This window comes from Protomyctophum bolini (assembly GCF_963924005.1).
Source record: "Protomyctophum bolini genome assembly, chromosome: 19".
Taxonomy (NCBI): domain Eukaryota; kingdom Metazoa; phylum Chordata; class Actinopteri; order Myctophiformes; family Myctophidae; genus Protomyctophum; species Protomyctophum bolini.
In genome coordinates this window covers 15,470,226-15,487,592 of record NC_137880.1, presented here as the reverse complement: position 1 = coordinate 15,487,592, position 17,367 = coordinate 15,470,226, and the positions used below count along the sequence as shown (strand labels likewise).

General features: G+C 42.2%; 1 protein-coding gene across 3 annotated transcripts in view; it reads right to left on the bottom strand.

Moving 5' to 3' along the window:
* map3k7 (mitogen-activated protein kinase kinase kinase 7) overlaps nucleotides 1–4,194 on the bottom strand; it is a 29,735-nt gene extending 25,541 nt beyond the window's left edge. For 2 of the 3 annotated variants that reach the window (XM_080790320.1, XM_080790322.1), the window contains exons 1-5: nucleotides 3,892–4,194; nucleotides 3,059–3,177; nucleotides 2,802–2,912; nucleotides 2,583–2,648; nucleotides 2,283–2,328 (exon numbers count right to left, since the gene is read on the bottom strand). In XM_080790320.1, the coding sequence (XP_080646446.1) occupies nucleotides 2,283–2,328; nucleotides 2,583–2,648; nucleotides 2,802–2,912; nucleotides 3,059–3,157 (322 nt within the window). In that variant the 5' untranslated portion in view covers nucleotides 3,158–3,177; nucleotides 3,892–4,194. Of the gene's footprint in view, nucleotides 1–2,282; nucleotides 2,329–2,582; nucleotides 2,649–2,801; nucleotides 2,913–3,058; nucleotides 3,183–3,891 lie in introns of all 3 variants that reach the window. The other variant, XM_080790321.1, reaches the window with a different exon arrangement.
* Between the last annotated feature and the right edge of the window lie 13,173 nt (nucleotides 4,195–17,367).

Genomic DNA, 17,367 nt, shown 5'->3' with positions numbered 1-17,367 from the left:
GTATGTAATGTTAATGTTGATTTAGAAAGAGCATACCGTAGAAATACAATTGTATATATCCAGCACGTCGTAAAAGCAATTAAAACAGCTTATGTTTACGTGCGATTTCCGGACATTCAGTCCCAAGTCTCCCGTGGAAGGGAGCCCCCATCTCGGCGCTGTCTGTCTGTCACTGACCTCGGCTGGCTATATGTGGCAGTAGCCTAGAGTCAGACCGCTCCTCCACCTCCCCCACGGACCCTCACCGTTTACACTGACTACAGCATCAGCACATTTAAAGTTTGCTTTTAATTAGCAGATGATGTGAAACATTGTGCCAACTAGTAGTAGGCTATGCATACTTTAATTACTTAATTAATAATCAATATCACGGTGATATTATCACCGGAACGGAGTCCAGTGCAACGGACATGTGCACATGCATATCATACAACTGATATAAACTTTATATCAGTTGTATGATATGCATGTGCATAGAGAGATCAATAATTAATAGCCTTTATAATAAAGGCTATTAATTATTGATCTCTCTCGCGCACACACACACACGCGGTGCATACGACGCGCTGGGGACTCTGGACTTTAGTTCTTTGTCTATAGACTATATATATATATATATGCTCATTTATAAACCGTGTGTGTGTTTAGTCCACGGTCAGAGACAGCTACGGGGTTCAGTTGTTCACCTCGGTGGGAACCGGGAGGGGGTAATTACTGCAGGGGCACTGAGAGAGAACTGGCTCGCAAGTGAGTCCCGTGTCGGCTCCTCCACCGTCCACGGTGCTCAATATCTCACACACACACACACACACACACACACACACACACACACACACACACACACACACACACACACGTGTTCTATCTATCTATAAATATAGGCTATCTAGTATCTTTCAACTTTTGGTATGAGGTTCATCGATAGGCCTACATGAACGCAATAGACCAATTTAAATGATTCCCTCAAATAAATCTTATATGCGATTGGTTTATCGATTCAGAACGCAGCAAACCAATCACAAAACATGGGCAACATATTGCATAAATAGAGGGGGTACATACAACTGATATAAGGTATGATCAAGGCCCCACTCCTGTAGTACGTACATTACTAGCGCCACTGTACCACGGTGATGGTGCCTCGGGTGACCTGCGGCCAGACCCCGTCGTCGAGGAGAAACCTCGAGCGAAAGTGGACCGACTTCTGGACCCTGTGGCCCGGCCCGCGGAGGACCCCCTAAATTGAGACTGGGTGTCGAGGAGCGTACACCAGTGGTCAACTCCCTGTGCTCAGGGCGAGGTCCCGCGACAAGGGCAATTAATTTTAGTGCGAGGAAACGTCCAGCAAAACACACGAGGACCGGCACAGAAACGCGCTGACAGCGGGCTGCTGTTTTTGGGAAAACTCCGACACAATATTGTTTAGTTGTTTGTCTATCTATCTATATCTGCTAATTTATCAACCGTGTGTGTGTGCGTGCACTGTTTAGTCCACAAACAGTCCACAAGCGACGGATAGCGTTCTGGAGAGTTCAGTTCAGTAGTTCATCCATAGCTTCGATGAGAACCGGAGGGGGGGGTGAATGCACGATGACTTGTCCCCAGAAACGTGACACTCGCGACGGCACACGGAACACAACCTGTTTTCACCGCTTCGACAACTTGTTTCTCATATAAACTTTAATTTCTATCACAAAATATGCTATGGTCTTGCCAAATATCCATTCATATTTCATATACAGCCCATATTCAAAAAGTTTTTTTTTTAATGCGGACAATTGGGTCGGACAGCTTTCCAGAGGGTTTTCGGTTTTGTAAAATGAGCTCAACTCCGCCTCCTCAAACCACGCTGTGCTCTGATTGGCTACACGCAGATTTTTAAAGCTCCAGCTTTTAAAAGCTGCTTTAAAGTTAAGGTCCGGTGAGAAAAAAAAAACGCAAAAACAAAAAAAAGCTATTGTTCCAGCTTTTAAACGCAGAAGCTGTTCTGCATAGAGATAACATGGGACGAAGAAGCAGAAGCTAGCTTCTGCTTCTTCAGTCTGAATGGGGCTATTTTCCCCCACAAGTAATGCCCATCTGTTTGATCTTGGGGCAAGGATGAACAAGAATCTAGATTAATATGTAGGCTAGATAAAACAATTGTACAAATCACATCATGCAAACCAGGCAAGACCAAATTCAACATTACACTTTCTATTTCACAAACAACTTTGCAGGCCTAAGTGATATTGGTTGTAAAATGTCATAATAGGCTCAGTGGTCCAGCAAATGAGACTCACCATTATACAATGACCCCCCTTCAGCATATTCCATCACCAGGCAGACCTTAGGGCAGAAAACATTCATGAGAGTCTCATAAAATTATAACACTGCCTGCATTAAGGCACAGGTTTTTACTTTCCACAATTAGTGATGGTTGATGAATCAATATTCAAAAAATCTGTTGTCATGTTCCTCAAATTACCAAGATGAATAATATTCATGCTTAGCCATTGTGCAAGGATATCTTGCAGACAGTAAACATTTAACTTACTGTCATAATGAGTTTGTTTAGCCTAACAGATTCATGATCAACTTACTGGATTATGGCAAGAGCCATATAACTTCACAATGTTGGGATGGCTCACTCGTGAAAGTTGCCGAAGCTACGGACAAATAGATAAAGGGTTAAGATTAGCTGCAGAACACTAGCATCATCCAATACTAGTTAATTATTTCAATACAATGTATTACATAAACAGTTATCAGAGTATTGCTGAAGCAATATAACTATACCTCAACAACAACAACAACTATACCTCAACAATAAAGGCTTTTCTTTCTGATTCACTCTCAATGGTCTTGATTGCAACATCTTTGCCTTTCCATTTGGCTTTGCAAACGACACCAAAAGCACCTCTTCCCACCACCTAAAAGCAAAGAAAAAAAGATCTGTCAACAACACAATACAAACTGAAGTACATTACACATTGACATACATTACTACGAATACCGCCTATATAATCCTGCCAGTAAAAAGCTATTTGAGTGCATCGATAGGTTACAATTAACTTACCTCCTCGACTTCAATATCACAATACTCAATCTCTTCAAAGGGGTAACCAGGAGGAGTATCTCTCTCGTGCATGTCTGCGGATGGTAACCCTAGAGACATTACCAGCTAAAAGCCAGTAACTGTACAGAAAAAAATAAAGACGAAACGTAAGTTAGTTTTGTGTGTGTATGTATATATGTATATATATATATATATATATATATATATATATATATATATATATATATATATATATTAAACCGATATCATACAACAGTTACCTACCTACCTATAGTGGGACGACTGTCAAGTTGATTGATCACGTGTAAATGTATTTTATGCTGAAAACACGTCATTTGTAACGACCTATGTCGCCAAACAAGTGAGGTTATCATCAACTTGTAAAACCCTGTAAACGCCCGTGTGTCTCCACTTAATTTAGTCGCTAAATGTCTCCAGCTGTGTTTTTGTTGCGACAAGAAGCTGTCAAAGCAGCCACACAAACTACACAGCTGATACGATACGTGCTAATCTTGGAGCTAATCAGCTAGCCGACGCCACTGTCACGCGTATATCCGTCCGGATAGAGCAGATCTGCAAGCTCACAGCACGTGGCGGCCGGGCCCCACAGTGAGCTTGCAGATCGGTTATTTTTTTGGGGGGCGAGGCCGTCGTACGACGAAACATAAACCCTGCGTCAGAGGAAAGCTGCATACCTGCTACTACAACAAGTTGTCTTGCGACAAGTTATAATATAATACATAAAGTTATTGTTAACATAGACCGGCCCTTCACGACACGCTCTAAATACCTGCCATGGCAGAATCACAAACAAAAAGAAAAACACAACTTACTCGAGGCCTGCGGCGTTGTAGTAGAGCTAGCCAGCTAGCCTGGATGCTAACGTTAGCTAGCTGAGAGAAATTAGCCTCATCAATCCAAACCCGTCGCAGTTGACTGTTGTTGACCAGCGCCGCCGGCTCTCTGGACATGGAGGGGGCCGCGGTATGTCTACTGTTCAGGTGCGGGGAAATGTCATGTCCATTTTCTAACGGAGTCCCTTTCCAACAGTTTGACAGCCAGGCATAACTTTGTTCCTCTAGCTAGCTTGGCTAGGTGTGTATTTTTACTCTCCGTAACAGCCAGAAGCTCCTTTCAGGAAGTGTGTGCTCACTGCAGTCCAGTCCCTCCTTCCTCCATTCATAACCCTACTAGGGATGGCTGGGATAAATGCTCGTTGCGGTTTGCCTATCCGGTCTGTTGCGGATACGGAGACGTCATTAGTGTGTATGTGTGGAAATGACCGGATACGGTAGGCGGGCTCTAGACCGAATTTGAGAATAGAACCATTCAACCAAGCGTGATGCGAGGTTAACCTTACCCCCAGCAGGGGGTGACGGGTGAGGCGACCATGTTTGGTGTGTGGTGAGGAATCTCGTTGACTCTCGTGTAACATTGTGCTTCAATTCGTTCGTTATTTTAATGTAAAAGCTAATTGACTTTTCTGTTTTCCTCCTAACTAATAATATATTGCCAGGGTCTTAGGCTATTTAATGACACACCATGCATTTGTTTGTTTGTTTGTTTGTTTGCACTTTGCAATATAGTATATAGTTGTTTATACTGTTCAGTGTACAGTATATACAACTCAATGACGTGGCCACTGGCCAGTGTTGGGGGAGAGCTAGCCCCTCTCGGAACCCTACATAAAGCTTTTATGAAATTTGATGTCGCTTTACAAAGTCATAAAAGTGTCAGAAACTTTACTACATTCGGGTTCTGCTTGCGGGGCTAGGGGAGAGCATGAGACAACATACGTGATGTTCAATCCCCCCTTTTCTTCTCTGTGTTTTAAATGTTTTTTCCCCCTTGGTTTTCATTTTATTTATTTTTATTTTAGGCCTACACCCAGTGTGTGTCGACAGAACATCAGAACATAGATATCGATACACTTTACACCTTTGTACATTGTTATTGTAGCAAGTCTATGTATGTTTTTATGCTTTGTGTAATGTGCTTCCCTGTCTACCTGTTTTGTTTTTGAGCACCGCTGCTCCAATGAGTGTGTGTGTGTGTGTGTGTGTGTGTGTGTGTGTCTGAGTACGAATACCCATTGACCCCTGGTCACACACACACACACACACACACACACACACACACACACATTTTTGTGTTGTGTGTGGGGACTGCGGGTGTAAACTAGCATCTGTGCTAAATCCGGTATATTTACATTGCATTAACATGCAATGTCCTGTCGAAATAAACAAATAAAGTAAAGTAAAGAACTAGAGTGTGACAGATATGGTGGAGGGCTAATATGCAGTTTGTGTTTGTTACAGACAGCAGAAAGCTGAGCTGGAACAGAGGCTGTTCACACTGCAGCAGAGCAGGAGAGAGGAGAGCTGATGGTACAACTGGTGGGACTGATGAAACCCCTCAAGGTAGGCACATACACACACACACACACACACACACACACACACACACACACACACACACACTTAACATCTTTATTTGCATTCACATTTTACAACATTTCTTGAACACAAACAATAGTGGACTGTGGATGCGCAAACTTGAAAAAGAAAACTCTACAACAAGTGCTTCAGGTACAGATCACGGGTACAGAAAGCTTCGCCTTCTCCATATATGGCGACTGCCAATTATTGCAGACACTGAATAGAATTTTGCCGATGCCTTAGCTCTCGGCTTGGGCATGCCTGCAATCTGCAGGCCCCTCACGACTGATTTATGGACATTACAGAGGCTTCCAAATATGAACACAAGTAGTTTACATTTGTAGCCAAGCTGTATAATAGCATCCTTAAGACGCTGGTACTTAAGCACCTTGGTAAGGAATGCCTCTTCCAGACTGTGGTCAAATGTACATGCACTTCCAAAATGGTCACTTCTCTGACAGATATGGTGGAGGGCTAATATGCCGTTTGTGTTTGTTACAGACAGCAGAAAGCTGAGCTGGAACAGAGGCTGTTCACGCTGCAGCAGAGCAGGAGAGAGGAGAGCTGATGGTACAACTGGTGTGACTGATGAAACCCCTCAAGGTAGGCACACACACACACACACACTTTGTGCCTCTGCTGCCTTGGTGTAACATGTTTATTGGGAGCTATGCTCCACCTTGTTTCTCAATGGAGTTCCCAGAGTAGGTTCTGATGACCTTTGTTGTAATGATTTAACCTTCTGCGAGCCGCCCAGCTGCCTTTATTAGTAGGAGGCAAGTAATGACTACATAATGTCAAAATTAAATTTGCAAGGAAGAATGTTATATAAACACTGCATTTGATGAATGCTAATTACATATTCCACTCATATATGGAGTAATAAACAAGTTCCCAGCGGATGCTTTGCGAACCACCAGGCAAGCACAACTCATACTAATGAGCATGGGTTTGTACTGATATTGAATAGAGGGTTGTTAATAGCTACAGCCATCCCTCTCCTGTGAAATAATTATCCTAATCAGTCATCTCAAAGGTTGATTAAAATGCTCTCGCCTCTTCTTGGTTTTTGGAGCTACCTGCATTGGTTGGGGATCTGTGGTCAGTGGGAGGTTATGTGTTTGTTTACTCTTTTTATCTTTATGTTCCTGTCATATTCCCCTCCCGCTTTGCTTTCAGTCCACATTAACCCAGCAGGGGTCGCTATTTTGAGCAAATTTTGTTGACCAAAATATAATAGCCAAAATGAGCCAAAATAGTTGATATACAAGCTCAGATGTCACACATTGACATGTGAGCCTGTAGATCTCCTATTTTAGCCATTTGTCATACAACAAACTATAGCAGCTTATGTGATATCCTTGCAGAAAAAAGCAACCTGACAGAAGAGAAAGTTGAATGACATCCTGCATACCAAAGTGATGTTCTGTAATCCGAATAAACGGACAGACTTGTTTCCTTTCGTTTTATTGAAACAAAGGTGTATTGTACAGAGTGCAGATATGATTTTCTTTTCTTTTCACACTAGAATCATGCTTCATACAGATCTATACACGCCTAATATCTATACCTAACGCTGTCCATTGCAAACGCAGTTTTTTGATTGATTACAATTGACATACAATTCATTTCAATTTCAACATTAGACATGTAAAATGGATAAGAACAACATTCCTACTGTAAATGGAACCTGTTACAACTCAACCAATCTGAGAACCCATTCGGGGGGAAAAAAGGTTGTGCATCTGGGGGCATTACCTAATTTTGTGTGTAGAGACAGGGACTTGGTGTGGCCCCTCCCCTTTCATAGTCAGTGTTGTCTTGTCTGCTTACTAATGTTGTTTAAACCAGTGGTTCTTAAACATTTTTATGGCAAAGACCCCAATTGTATTTGTCTGCAATATCTGATTAAATATGGACAAGATTTGTGTTGTTAAAAAAGGTTTCAAAAATATTCCAAATTAAGGAAGAAAAAAGCTATTATGAGCTTGTAGATCTGCTATGTTCAAATAGCCGTTGCTTAGTCGCTTCTTTTGGGCTTGTTTTCATAGACCTGGTTGCTTATTTCTCTCACGAAATCTTTCAACACTGAACAACAACCGACAAGCGACAGTGGCTCAGCGGTAGAGTTGCCAGTTGGGAACCGGAAGGTTCCCAGTTTGATCCCGGGCTCCCCCTGAGTTCGTGTCGAAGTGTCCATGAGCAAGACTCTGAACCCCTAATAGCTCCCGATGAGCAGGTTGGTGCCTTGCATGGTTTCCCCTGCCATCGGTGTATGAATGTGTGAATGTAATGCACAAACTATGTAAATGGTGCATTCATATAGCGCCATTTGCCATTTAGAACAACACTACATGTTTAAAGTAGTGGTGATGACAGGTATTATTCATCGGTCAGATTATAACTCAACTAATTGATTGGTTACTAGGTTCAGCAACAACCATATGAGCTTCAAGAATCAAGACATCAATCATAAATATGCTGTTTATAATTTGGCTCCTGCAATGAATTGCTACACTTCAACCACTCAATCTGCTATTTTAAAACATTTAACACAAATGTTGAAGAATTCTGAACATTTTTGACAAATGTCTACAATAAAATAGGGATCCCAGATTATAAACCATTAGCACACGTTATATCCTCCCCTCGCCACTTGGTGTTGCTGTTGTACTTCCCACAGGACCCTTCCCTCAATTGGCGTAGCAGCCTTATAGTGATCTATTACAGTATTACAGTATTAAACCTGTTGTAGCATTACATAAGTTCAGCATATTCCAGACGTTTGGGCATGAATATATGCAGACATTTCTCACAATTACAACGAATTCATTAATATTCTTATGTCGGCATCAGCACTCTCACTACACTGGAAATAATTTGCTTCCTCCAATAAGTAATGTGATTGATTACAGAGGCACTTGTGCAGCTGATGAACATTTGTCTTGCGTTTATGGCTTTTAAGTGCCACACGCTCTCCAGGTTGGGATTATGGATATCTCTGTCCTCAATAAGACTTGCATTGTTTAATTAGAGTGGGTGAAAAAAAGACCACTGTTTGCATATACTCGCCCGAATCATTTTCTGTAAGTGGAGCAAATCCCAGTGCTGCACCGCTGACAAGTAAACACCGTTAGGCGCTTGGGACTAACTCGCGAGTCATTTTGCTAAATCATTTTAACTTTATCTAAACGCTCCATTCATTTACACTGAATTTATTTGACAGATGAAATCTATCACCTGAATAATCCCACAGGCTAATTAGTATTAGTCTGTGGCACTGCGTCTAGCAAGCAGCCAACCTGCTGTGGGCTGAGTAGCACCCACTAGAATAACTCTGTGTGCATCATCAAAGAGCTCCCACCTTACAAAGAATTCCTTAAACTCTACAGAATACTCTGTAAAGTCTGTAGCAATGGGACTATTAAAGATACAGCGAGTTCAAAGGCAGCCCAGGTAGAATGGAATGCTTTATTTGGCTGCTCGCTCACTGTTCCGACGCGCAGGCCCTGATTTGAAGCAGATTGCCTCCCCTGCTCTCTCTCTCTCCACCGCCCACCCTTTCCCCAAGCTAGCAGGTGACAAAAAGCTGCTCCCTTTGCGTGGTTGGTGGCTGGCTTGTTCCCATTACTGTTGGGTGGGATGGTGAGAGTGTGGTAGGGTAGGGAACCAAATGAGAGTGACCTTTCTTTGACGGCGCTGTCCAGGTTTGGATACATCAGAGATTATCAGACTGGAGAATTATCTCAGTGTGTGAGCAGCGACAATGGGCATGGCACACTGGCAGCCCTCACAGCAGCCAAGCAGAACCTCTAGCGCAGCAGCATCACACACACTCTTCCTTCAACCCACAGGCATTTGTGACATTGATCTGCTCAAATAGGGTATAACGGAGGAAAGTGTTTAAGATGACCTTTTCATTTCTTAACAGCCTTACTGACTGACTAGATTAGATATTTTCACCTCGGCTCATGATGAGATATATTATAATTATATTCTACTTTAAGAAAACTATCCATACATTGAGGGAAATTACAGTTCCTATCCTTACCCATCTATACGTTACAAATGTGTAAATTAACACTGAGGATTCTACTGTGTACTAATCTTGACACACTAATATTATTATTTATAATTCTGTACCCAAGCATTGCTACATTTGTTGAGGCTTATCAGAATATAACTAAAAATACATTGCATGGATGTACCTGGGACGTATCCTCAGTGATGTATCGGTTTCGGCTACCAACATCATACCCCTCATTCAGGCGACCCAGTACGTTCCAGTAGCTACCCCCGATCAGTCCATCAGGGAATGAGCAAGGCTCGAGAATAAATAATTTCAAAGTTATGACGTTGTTTCATTAGAATGCAGTAGTCACATATTTCTATACAAGGCTGTGAATTGTAGTCTGCTACATGTCTAGGAAACCCTACATGGGACCAGATTCCAGTGAATTCGCTATCACCATTATCAGCCACATTTCAGGAAATGTGTGATGGATGTTAAGTATGTTGCACTGGCCTTTTTGTTTTTTAAACAGTGTTTTTGTTCAAATGGACCAGTATCTGTTTTCCAAGATAATTAATCATATTTAAATTGATGTTCGAACTCTTGGATAGTGTCAAGAGTTGTAGATTGGCTTTCTCAAATGCTCCCATGGGATCCATCTTGGTAAACACCACATTTCACTCGGAGCCACTGGCTCGACAGGCCTGTCTGCGGGTTTGTTTTGGCTTTGGAAAGTGGTATTATTATGGATACAAATCATTGGTGTATGCCGGACGGTTTAAAAACTTAACACTCGTTAAAAATTCTTGATGTTTTTATTGGAAACACGAGAGGTTATCACAGGCCTGTGATGACATCACCCCTAAGAACTTCTTGAAGCCGTCTTGAACTGAAATGAATGATGTCAAGGCTGCTACCTCACCCTGCTCCTGATAAGAACTCATTCATCAACCCCCTTTCACCTGTCCGCTTGCTCACGACTTCATCCAAAAGGGCATGTTCGAAGATAAATAATTTCAGGACATCCTGCTATAGTAATTCAGGCAGTTAGTATGCGTACTGTGCAGCCACAAGAGCTGCAACGTTATGAGTTTAAATCTGGCTCATGCCCTGTGTCGAATGCCATTGCCTCTTTCTCCAAGCGCCGTCTTTCCTATCTGTCCTTACTGTCGAATCCAATTAAGTGACATTTCCATAACAAAACAAAAAATATTTTCTTTTCTCCCTATAAGTTTTTATTTGTAATCTTGTGTATCCACTTTTTGAGTGGTGCTAGCCACTCCTACAGACAGCAATGTGTGTCCCGGCTGGCTGGGTCTGTCTGTTCTTGTCCCTAGCTGGCTGGGTCTGTCCGTCCGAGTACGGAAATAGTGTTTGTTGACCACTAAGTGTCACTGTTGCGCAGCCTAACACACACACACACACACACACACACACACACACACACACACACACACACACACACACACACACACACACAGAGGCCAGGTAGGAGGGCTTTACAGTACAGTACTACAGCTTGAGTACAGTACAGCACCACTCAGTTCAGACAGGTCTGATTTTAATTTGTCTTATGCCACAGGGTGAAAATAGCTGATCTGCAAGCTCACAACCTGTCATATCGTGATACGTTGTTAGCTTGTAGATCTGCTATTTTCACTATTTAGATTTTCACATTTTTGGCGTATAATGACCAAAATGTCCAAAATAGGGATGTCAGTTTGAAACGGATTAAACATATGATGTGCCGTGCATCAGACAGCAAACCAAAGAAACCAAACTCCTTCTTCTTCCTGGCATCCACTGCTCTGTTAACCGATCACTCGGCCAAGGAAGAAGAGAACACTGGCACTGTAATAAAGATAGCGCCATTGCCAAGGCAGTTTCTGAAAGTAGAGTTGTATCAAGAAATCCCCTGGAGGAGTGGGATAAGGTAATGTCTGTACTCTGTACCCTTGAGCAAGTGAACGGTATCAAACCAAGAATACAGAGGAGGAACAAGTGTGTGCCGGTCTCCGGAGGATGGCAGGAGTGGTCAGACAGGGGATCAAGGGCATCCATATTATTTGCAATTATTCGTCCTCATATCCACGAGCCTCCTTTAGGATGTGATAAGAAGCAGCAAGGGGACGGGAGTCTTAAGAATCCGGCTCACTCCCCGAGTTGGAAGCCACTGTAAGAAATCGTTACAGCGCAGGGAATTAATTTCCTTTCAGTGCACCGTTGGGTCAGGTGTACAACCTTGCAGGGATTTAGGCAGGATTATGACCACCCCACGGCCACCCCATCTCTCACTGTCTGACTACAGGCTTTCACTCGGGCATCTGGGTGGGAAGAAGAGAAAAAAATCCTGGCTTTTCGTCTCAATGCTCTTGGAAAATGCTGCAGGGATCACAAGGGAGTGTTTCGCAGGGCAGGCGTGGTGGAGTGTCACCCTTCCATGCACAAGGTGATGCAAAGGAAAGCCTGCAGCCGGTGCACCCGCTCCTCGCCAGCCAGACTGGCTGGGCTATAGGTGAAACAGGAGATTCGTTACACTGCAAGGTTCTTCTGACTTTGGTTTACTTGGATGACCTGAGAAGCCACAGACGAAGCTACTCCAGGCAGGTTCACTCTAAACATGTAAACAATGCCTATCGTTAGTAATATAGCTGCAAGCAGTGATAAGACAGGGTCATACCATAAAAGCAACAAAGAAAAAAGCTGTATGCAATATGCACAATAAGCCATAGAAACACTGATGACCGAACTTGAGAGAAAGAAGTTCACCCAATTAACAAATGTGAGCTTTTGACGTCATCTGTGATAATGAAGTTGTCGAAGATGGTGTCAGATTTTACCTGCCACAGATCAGGCTATGAAAATCCCAGGAGTGGATATTGTGGATTATATACTCTGTCAAAGGTAAAAAATGGCGGCAGAAAAAAAGACGATACTAAAAGAAATACTAAATATTAAAAAGACATTGTATTTTAAGTACTCAGTCAGAAATTCAGAATACAGTATGTAGGTTATTACTACACTCTGAACCACCCTAATAACAATTAGATCATAATTTTGGAACATCATTGTAACATAATTTGAACACAGGGTGATATTACACAGACATAAGACAAAACAGAAGGGGCTGGAGCCTCTCCAGAATCCCGTGGTCCAGCGTTTATCTCCACATGGCTCTTTTGCAGCTGAGACGACTTGTGGCAGCTGTTTGTTTGGCCTTACCTTGGAATGGCTGATGAACTGTGACAGCTGACGTCTGAACAACCAGTCAAAGAAAGTGCCTGTAATGAGGAGCCCAATGCTTGAGAGACAGATGCCATCATATTTCAGATGAAGTTCTTCCCTAGCTCTGCCCGGGCCATACCAACCCTGGCAGGCTGAGTGCCGTTGGCTGTCACGTGGGGCAGGCTATTCTGAGATCGTTGTCTACTTTGGCGGCGGCCCTACCTACATGAGTGAAAGAATGTGGCTCTCTTCACATCTGGCTTCAAATATAGCTTGAACCAGATAAGGCATTTGTCTTTTTGTACTATATAGACAATCAATCTGGCTTCAAATCAAGCAACCATCGAAATGACGCTCAAAGACCATATTTGTGTAGTTAAGACAACAATAGATGTGGGTCTTTTGCCAGAGCCGATTCTGAAGCCAATGCCTTTTTTTGTTGGTGGTTTAGAAAGACGTTCACTATTGATTACTAGCATACACATATGCTTTGCAACTTATTTCCTCTTTTACTTAGATTTGAATCATGGAACTTGAGACTTGGTATATAGACTTAGTGAATTAGTTACATAACCACTTACACCCTAGCTAGTATCTCCATTCTGTGAAAATATTGAGAAAGCTCACAACGGGAAAAACATGTTTTTTTCATGAGTTATAACAAACCCGCCATATTCTGTTGTGGACGGCTCAAATATAAACAAACACTTTATCATGAATGTCTCCTGGACAATGCTGCTGCGTGTGCTGGTTGCGGGAGTGAATCTGATAAGAGTCACTTCCCCTTGTTCGGCAGCGAGCTGAAATGTTGTTGGGTCAGGTCCACTTAGAAGCAAATTTATAGTGACTTTTGAAATTAATAAAGGAAATTGAGATTCATTTATACATGCCAGCCTCAGCAGGCACATCAGCAAAACTGTCAAACAGAGGTCACATATATCCACACTTCCTATGGAGGAGGCCCTAAGCCAAGTAGAAAATTGCTTATTTTCCAGGTCCAAAAAGCATGCAGAGTTCCACGTGGCCAGGAGCACACATCTCTTCTTATGTAAAAGCAATATAACGGCTATTTTGCGAAGGCCTATCGAAGTTTGCACCTATAGATTTTTTTGTGAAAGAGCTGATGTGCTACTGATGGAATTATAACCTCCTGCCAGAACATGGAGACATCAATCCAACTTCGATTTGCTATGCAATTGCACAGTGCAGTGTGTAGTGCTCAGAAGTGGATGAATTCATGTTTGCCACCTTCTGATTTTCCCCTCAATTTTCAAAAACAAGATCATATATTTAGTTCACTTTCAGTGTTTTATTTAGTGTTTTTCCTTACAAAATGTACCAATGTTTTTTATCTTCCATTCACTCAAGTTCTGCATTATGCAAATTTCCACACCCCTGCATAAGTCTTTGCCTTAAACTTCTTCCATATTTAGTACAGTAGTTACTACTGTTTAAAATTGAAGCCTTTGAATAATTTCCTCAATACTGACCCTACCTCGTGGTGAATTTAATTTTCTCTTTAGAGTAGCTTCCTTAAAGGTCATTGGGGATCTCTAATTTCCTGGTTCGCATATAGATTTCAGTTAGATACTGTCGTCACCTCGAAGCACAATTGCATCAGCTATGTCACTAACAACTGTTGATGATGTAGCAGTACAACGTTTATGCAAAAGTGCTACAGTCACAGATCAAGGATTTCACTTTCATTTGTCCTTTGTCCGGTATCACTTTATATTTTAGATTCCAGAAACGGCAGCTAGTTACACTTGCAACACAGTTAAACCCTTTCTTATTTCTCTTTAGTGTCAAAGTCAGCATTTCATTTAATATATTCATTTATTTCTATGACCTTTGTAACAAGGACAATCAAGGACAATTAAGTGCTATAGGCTAAGGTGGAGTCTGAAGAGCTGAGTCTGAAGAGCTGAGTCTTCAGACTACGACGTAAGATTTGGAGTGAGTCTGCAGTTCTAATTGCAATGGGGAGTTCATTCCATAGTTTTGGAGCCAGAAGGGAGAAGAGTCTGGGACGTGTGGAGTGTTGTCCCAGATGTTTTATTGATGGTTCTGCCAGCATCCCTGTGTTAGCTGATCTGAGTGAGCGGGAGAGGTTGTAGGGTTGGATCAGGCTTTTATGGGGTGCCATACCTTTGGTTTCTTTGTAGGCCAACATCAGTGTTTTGTACTCTGTGCGGGCAGTAACTGGGAGCCAATGGAGGGAGCGGAGAAGGGGGGAGACATGTGACATTTTTGGCTGGTTGAAGACTAAGCAGGCTTAAGTGCACATGCCGGGAGGCCAGTAAGGAGAGAGTTACAATAGTCAAGTTTTGATATGATGAATGATGATCCATGACTTCTGGATAAGAAGCTGGGCTGGGCTGACTCCTGGGCAAGGACTGATCCTTCAAATGTTATAGAGTGTAAACCTATAGGATCGAGAGACCGCTGTGATGTGAGCCTTGAATGAGAGCTGACTGTCCAGGACAACACCAAGGTTCTTGGCTTTTGGAACCGTAGTCACCAGGGTGTTGTCTATGGAAATGGTTAGATCCTGTGTGGGGCAGGACTTAGCTGGGAAGAAGAGAAGCTCAGTCTAGTCTGGGTTCAGCTTGAGGTGGTGAGAAGACAAGACATCCACTGTGAGATGTCAGCCAGTCGAGCCAGATATGCAGTGATGCACTCTGTCTGGCTGACATCAGAATATACTAGAAAGAATCTGAGCTGACAGACAGACAGACAGACGGGCATAGGAACACGCACGGCCAGTCATTGTAGCGGTGTGCACCGCTCAAAAATAAATCATAATAAACGTGAACTCAATACTGTCATATCACAGTAGTGTAAAAGAGTTGGTGAAATCATTGTTTTTCGGTGCAAACTCAACATTTGCTGTTACAGAAGAAGAAGAAGTGTTAGAACAGGGGGAAAAAGAATAGAGAGGAACAATATAACAGGAATGCACACTGGAATGAAATATACAGTCCTGCATACATAAAAAATGCATACATGATTAAAAATTAGAAATGGAAAATCTGCAATGGATGAACCAATAAAATAAAAGTACTTGAGTTCATGACTGTCATTTGTCACTGGCATCTAGTACAAAATAACCCCATCCATCCGAGGGGATTTTATTGCACATGAACAGTGATCACTGCACAGAAATGGCTTGGTGTGCATTATGCACATTACAGCCTCGCCTTGGCTCCCTCCCAAGCAGTTTTTCAGCCACATTAATTTTCAGGTACATTGCATCTGCTCCAGACAAGCAGATAATGTCAATGTCAATGTGCAGTGTAGCTAAATATTGAGACTCTACCATCTTTACTTACCTTGAAATTCAATTATTTAAGACATTGAAGAAGGTGACTGAAAAGTGGTAAAATATTCTGTATTATTAAGTCATCCAGACAAAAATGTATGGTGAGAATAATTGACAGCTGATTGACTACTACTACTATTGGCTATTGACTACGGAGGAATATACGTACTGATGAATATAAGCTTTTTAATTTAAATGATGCACATAAGGGTGAAACATACCGCATCGACAGTCACATCCCAGAGGACTACTAATGTGTTTTTTATAAATCACACCTGCAACAACCTCTTCTTTTATGTCATCCCATATTCTAATCTAGACGGAGTGGTCAAAAAAGAATGTTGGGTAGGTGTGAACATATTCTACAACTATAGGGCTGAAAATCGATAATTTTCTTAGCAATTATTTTTTATAATTGATTACTTTCTCTATTCAGACGTTATGTGCATGTTTATTTTTTTATTTCAGTTCTTCCTTGCCCGGTGAACAACCTTCCCACAAGTTTCATGGTGTTGCGTGAATCACTTCGTTAGTTACAGGCAGTGTAAGATAGTTACAACGGGTCCCAGTGTATGCTATTATGACAGGTCCTAATTTAAATGTACACTAGTTACTAGTTATGATGAAGCACTAGCCTGGCTTGGCCATACTAATCACACTGCCTGGGATAATCTGCCGAAGGCTATTTCTTTTTGGCACCAGCAGATTCACGTCTGGCCACTGCGAGGCTAATGAAGCACATACACACGAGAAGAGACATTTGGTGACTCCCAGTCCCCGGGACCAAAACGAAATATTATGAACAAACCAAAAAATAGCATTGTGACACATGGTGGGAAAGCATTATGTCAAAGAGAAATATATCAGAACCATGGATAGCACTGTGACATGCTTTACCATAAAATAAATCCTGAAATCATGAAAATTGCATAGCACTGGTGGGGGATTGTAAACATTATAATTATGAGAAGCCACACACCTTTTAGCCAGCTCAGTGGCCTTGTGGTTAGAATGTCTGCCCTGAGATTGGGAGGTTGTGGTTTGATACCCGGCTGGGTCATACCAACCAAAGACTCAGGGACCCAATGACTCCCTGCTTGGGACTCTGCATCAATTTGGATTGGGCATAAGTTCCTGTAACATACTAGCGTCATGTCCAGGGGGTGGTACATCAAGCTGCCTCACGCTACAGAAACAGGAGATAGGCTCCTGCCCTATGGGCCTCATGGCTCCACAAGGCACACTTGCTTACATACCCTTTGAACAATGAAACTGTTAACTGTTAATAAATAAACAGAAATAAGAACAAGTC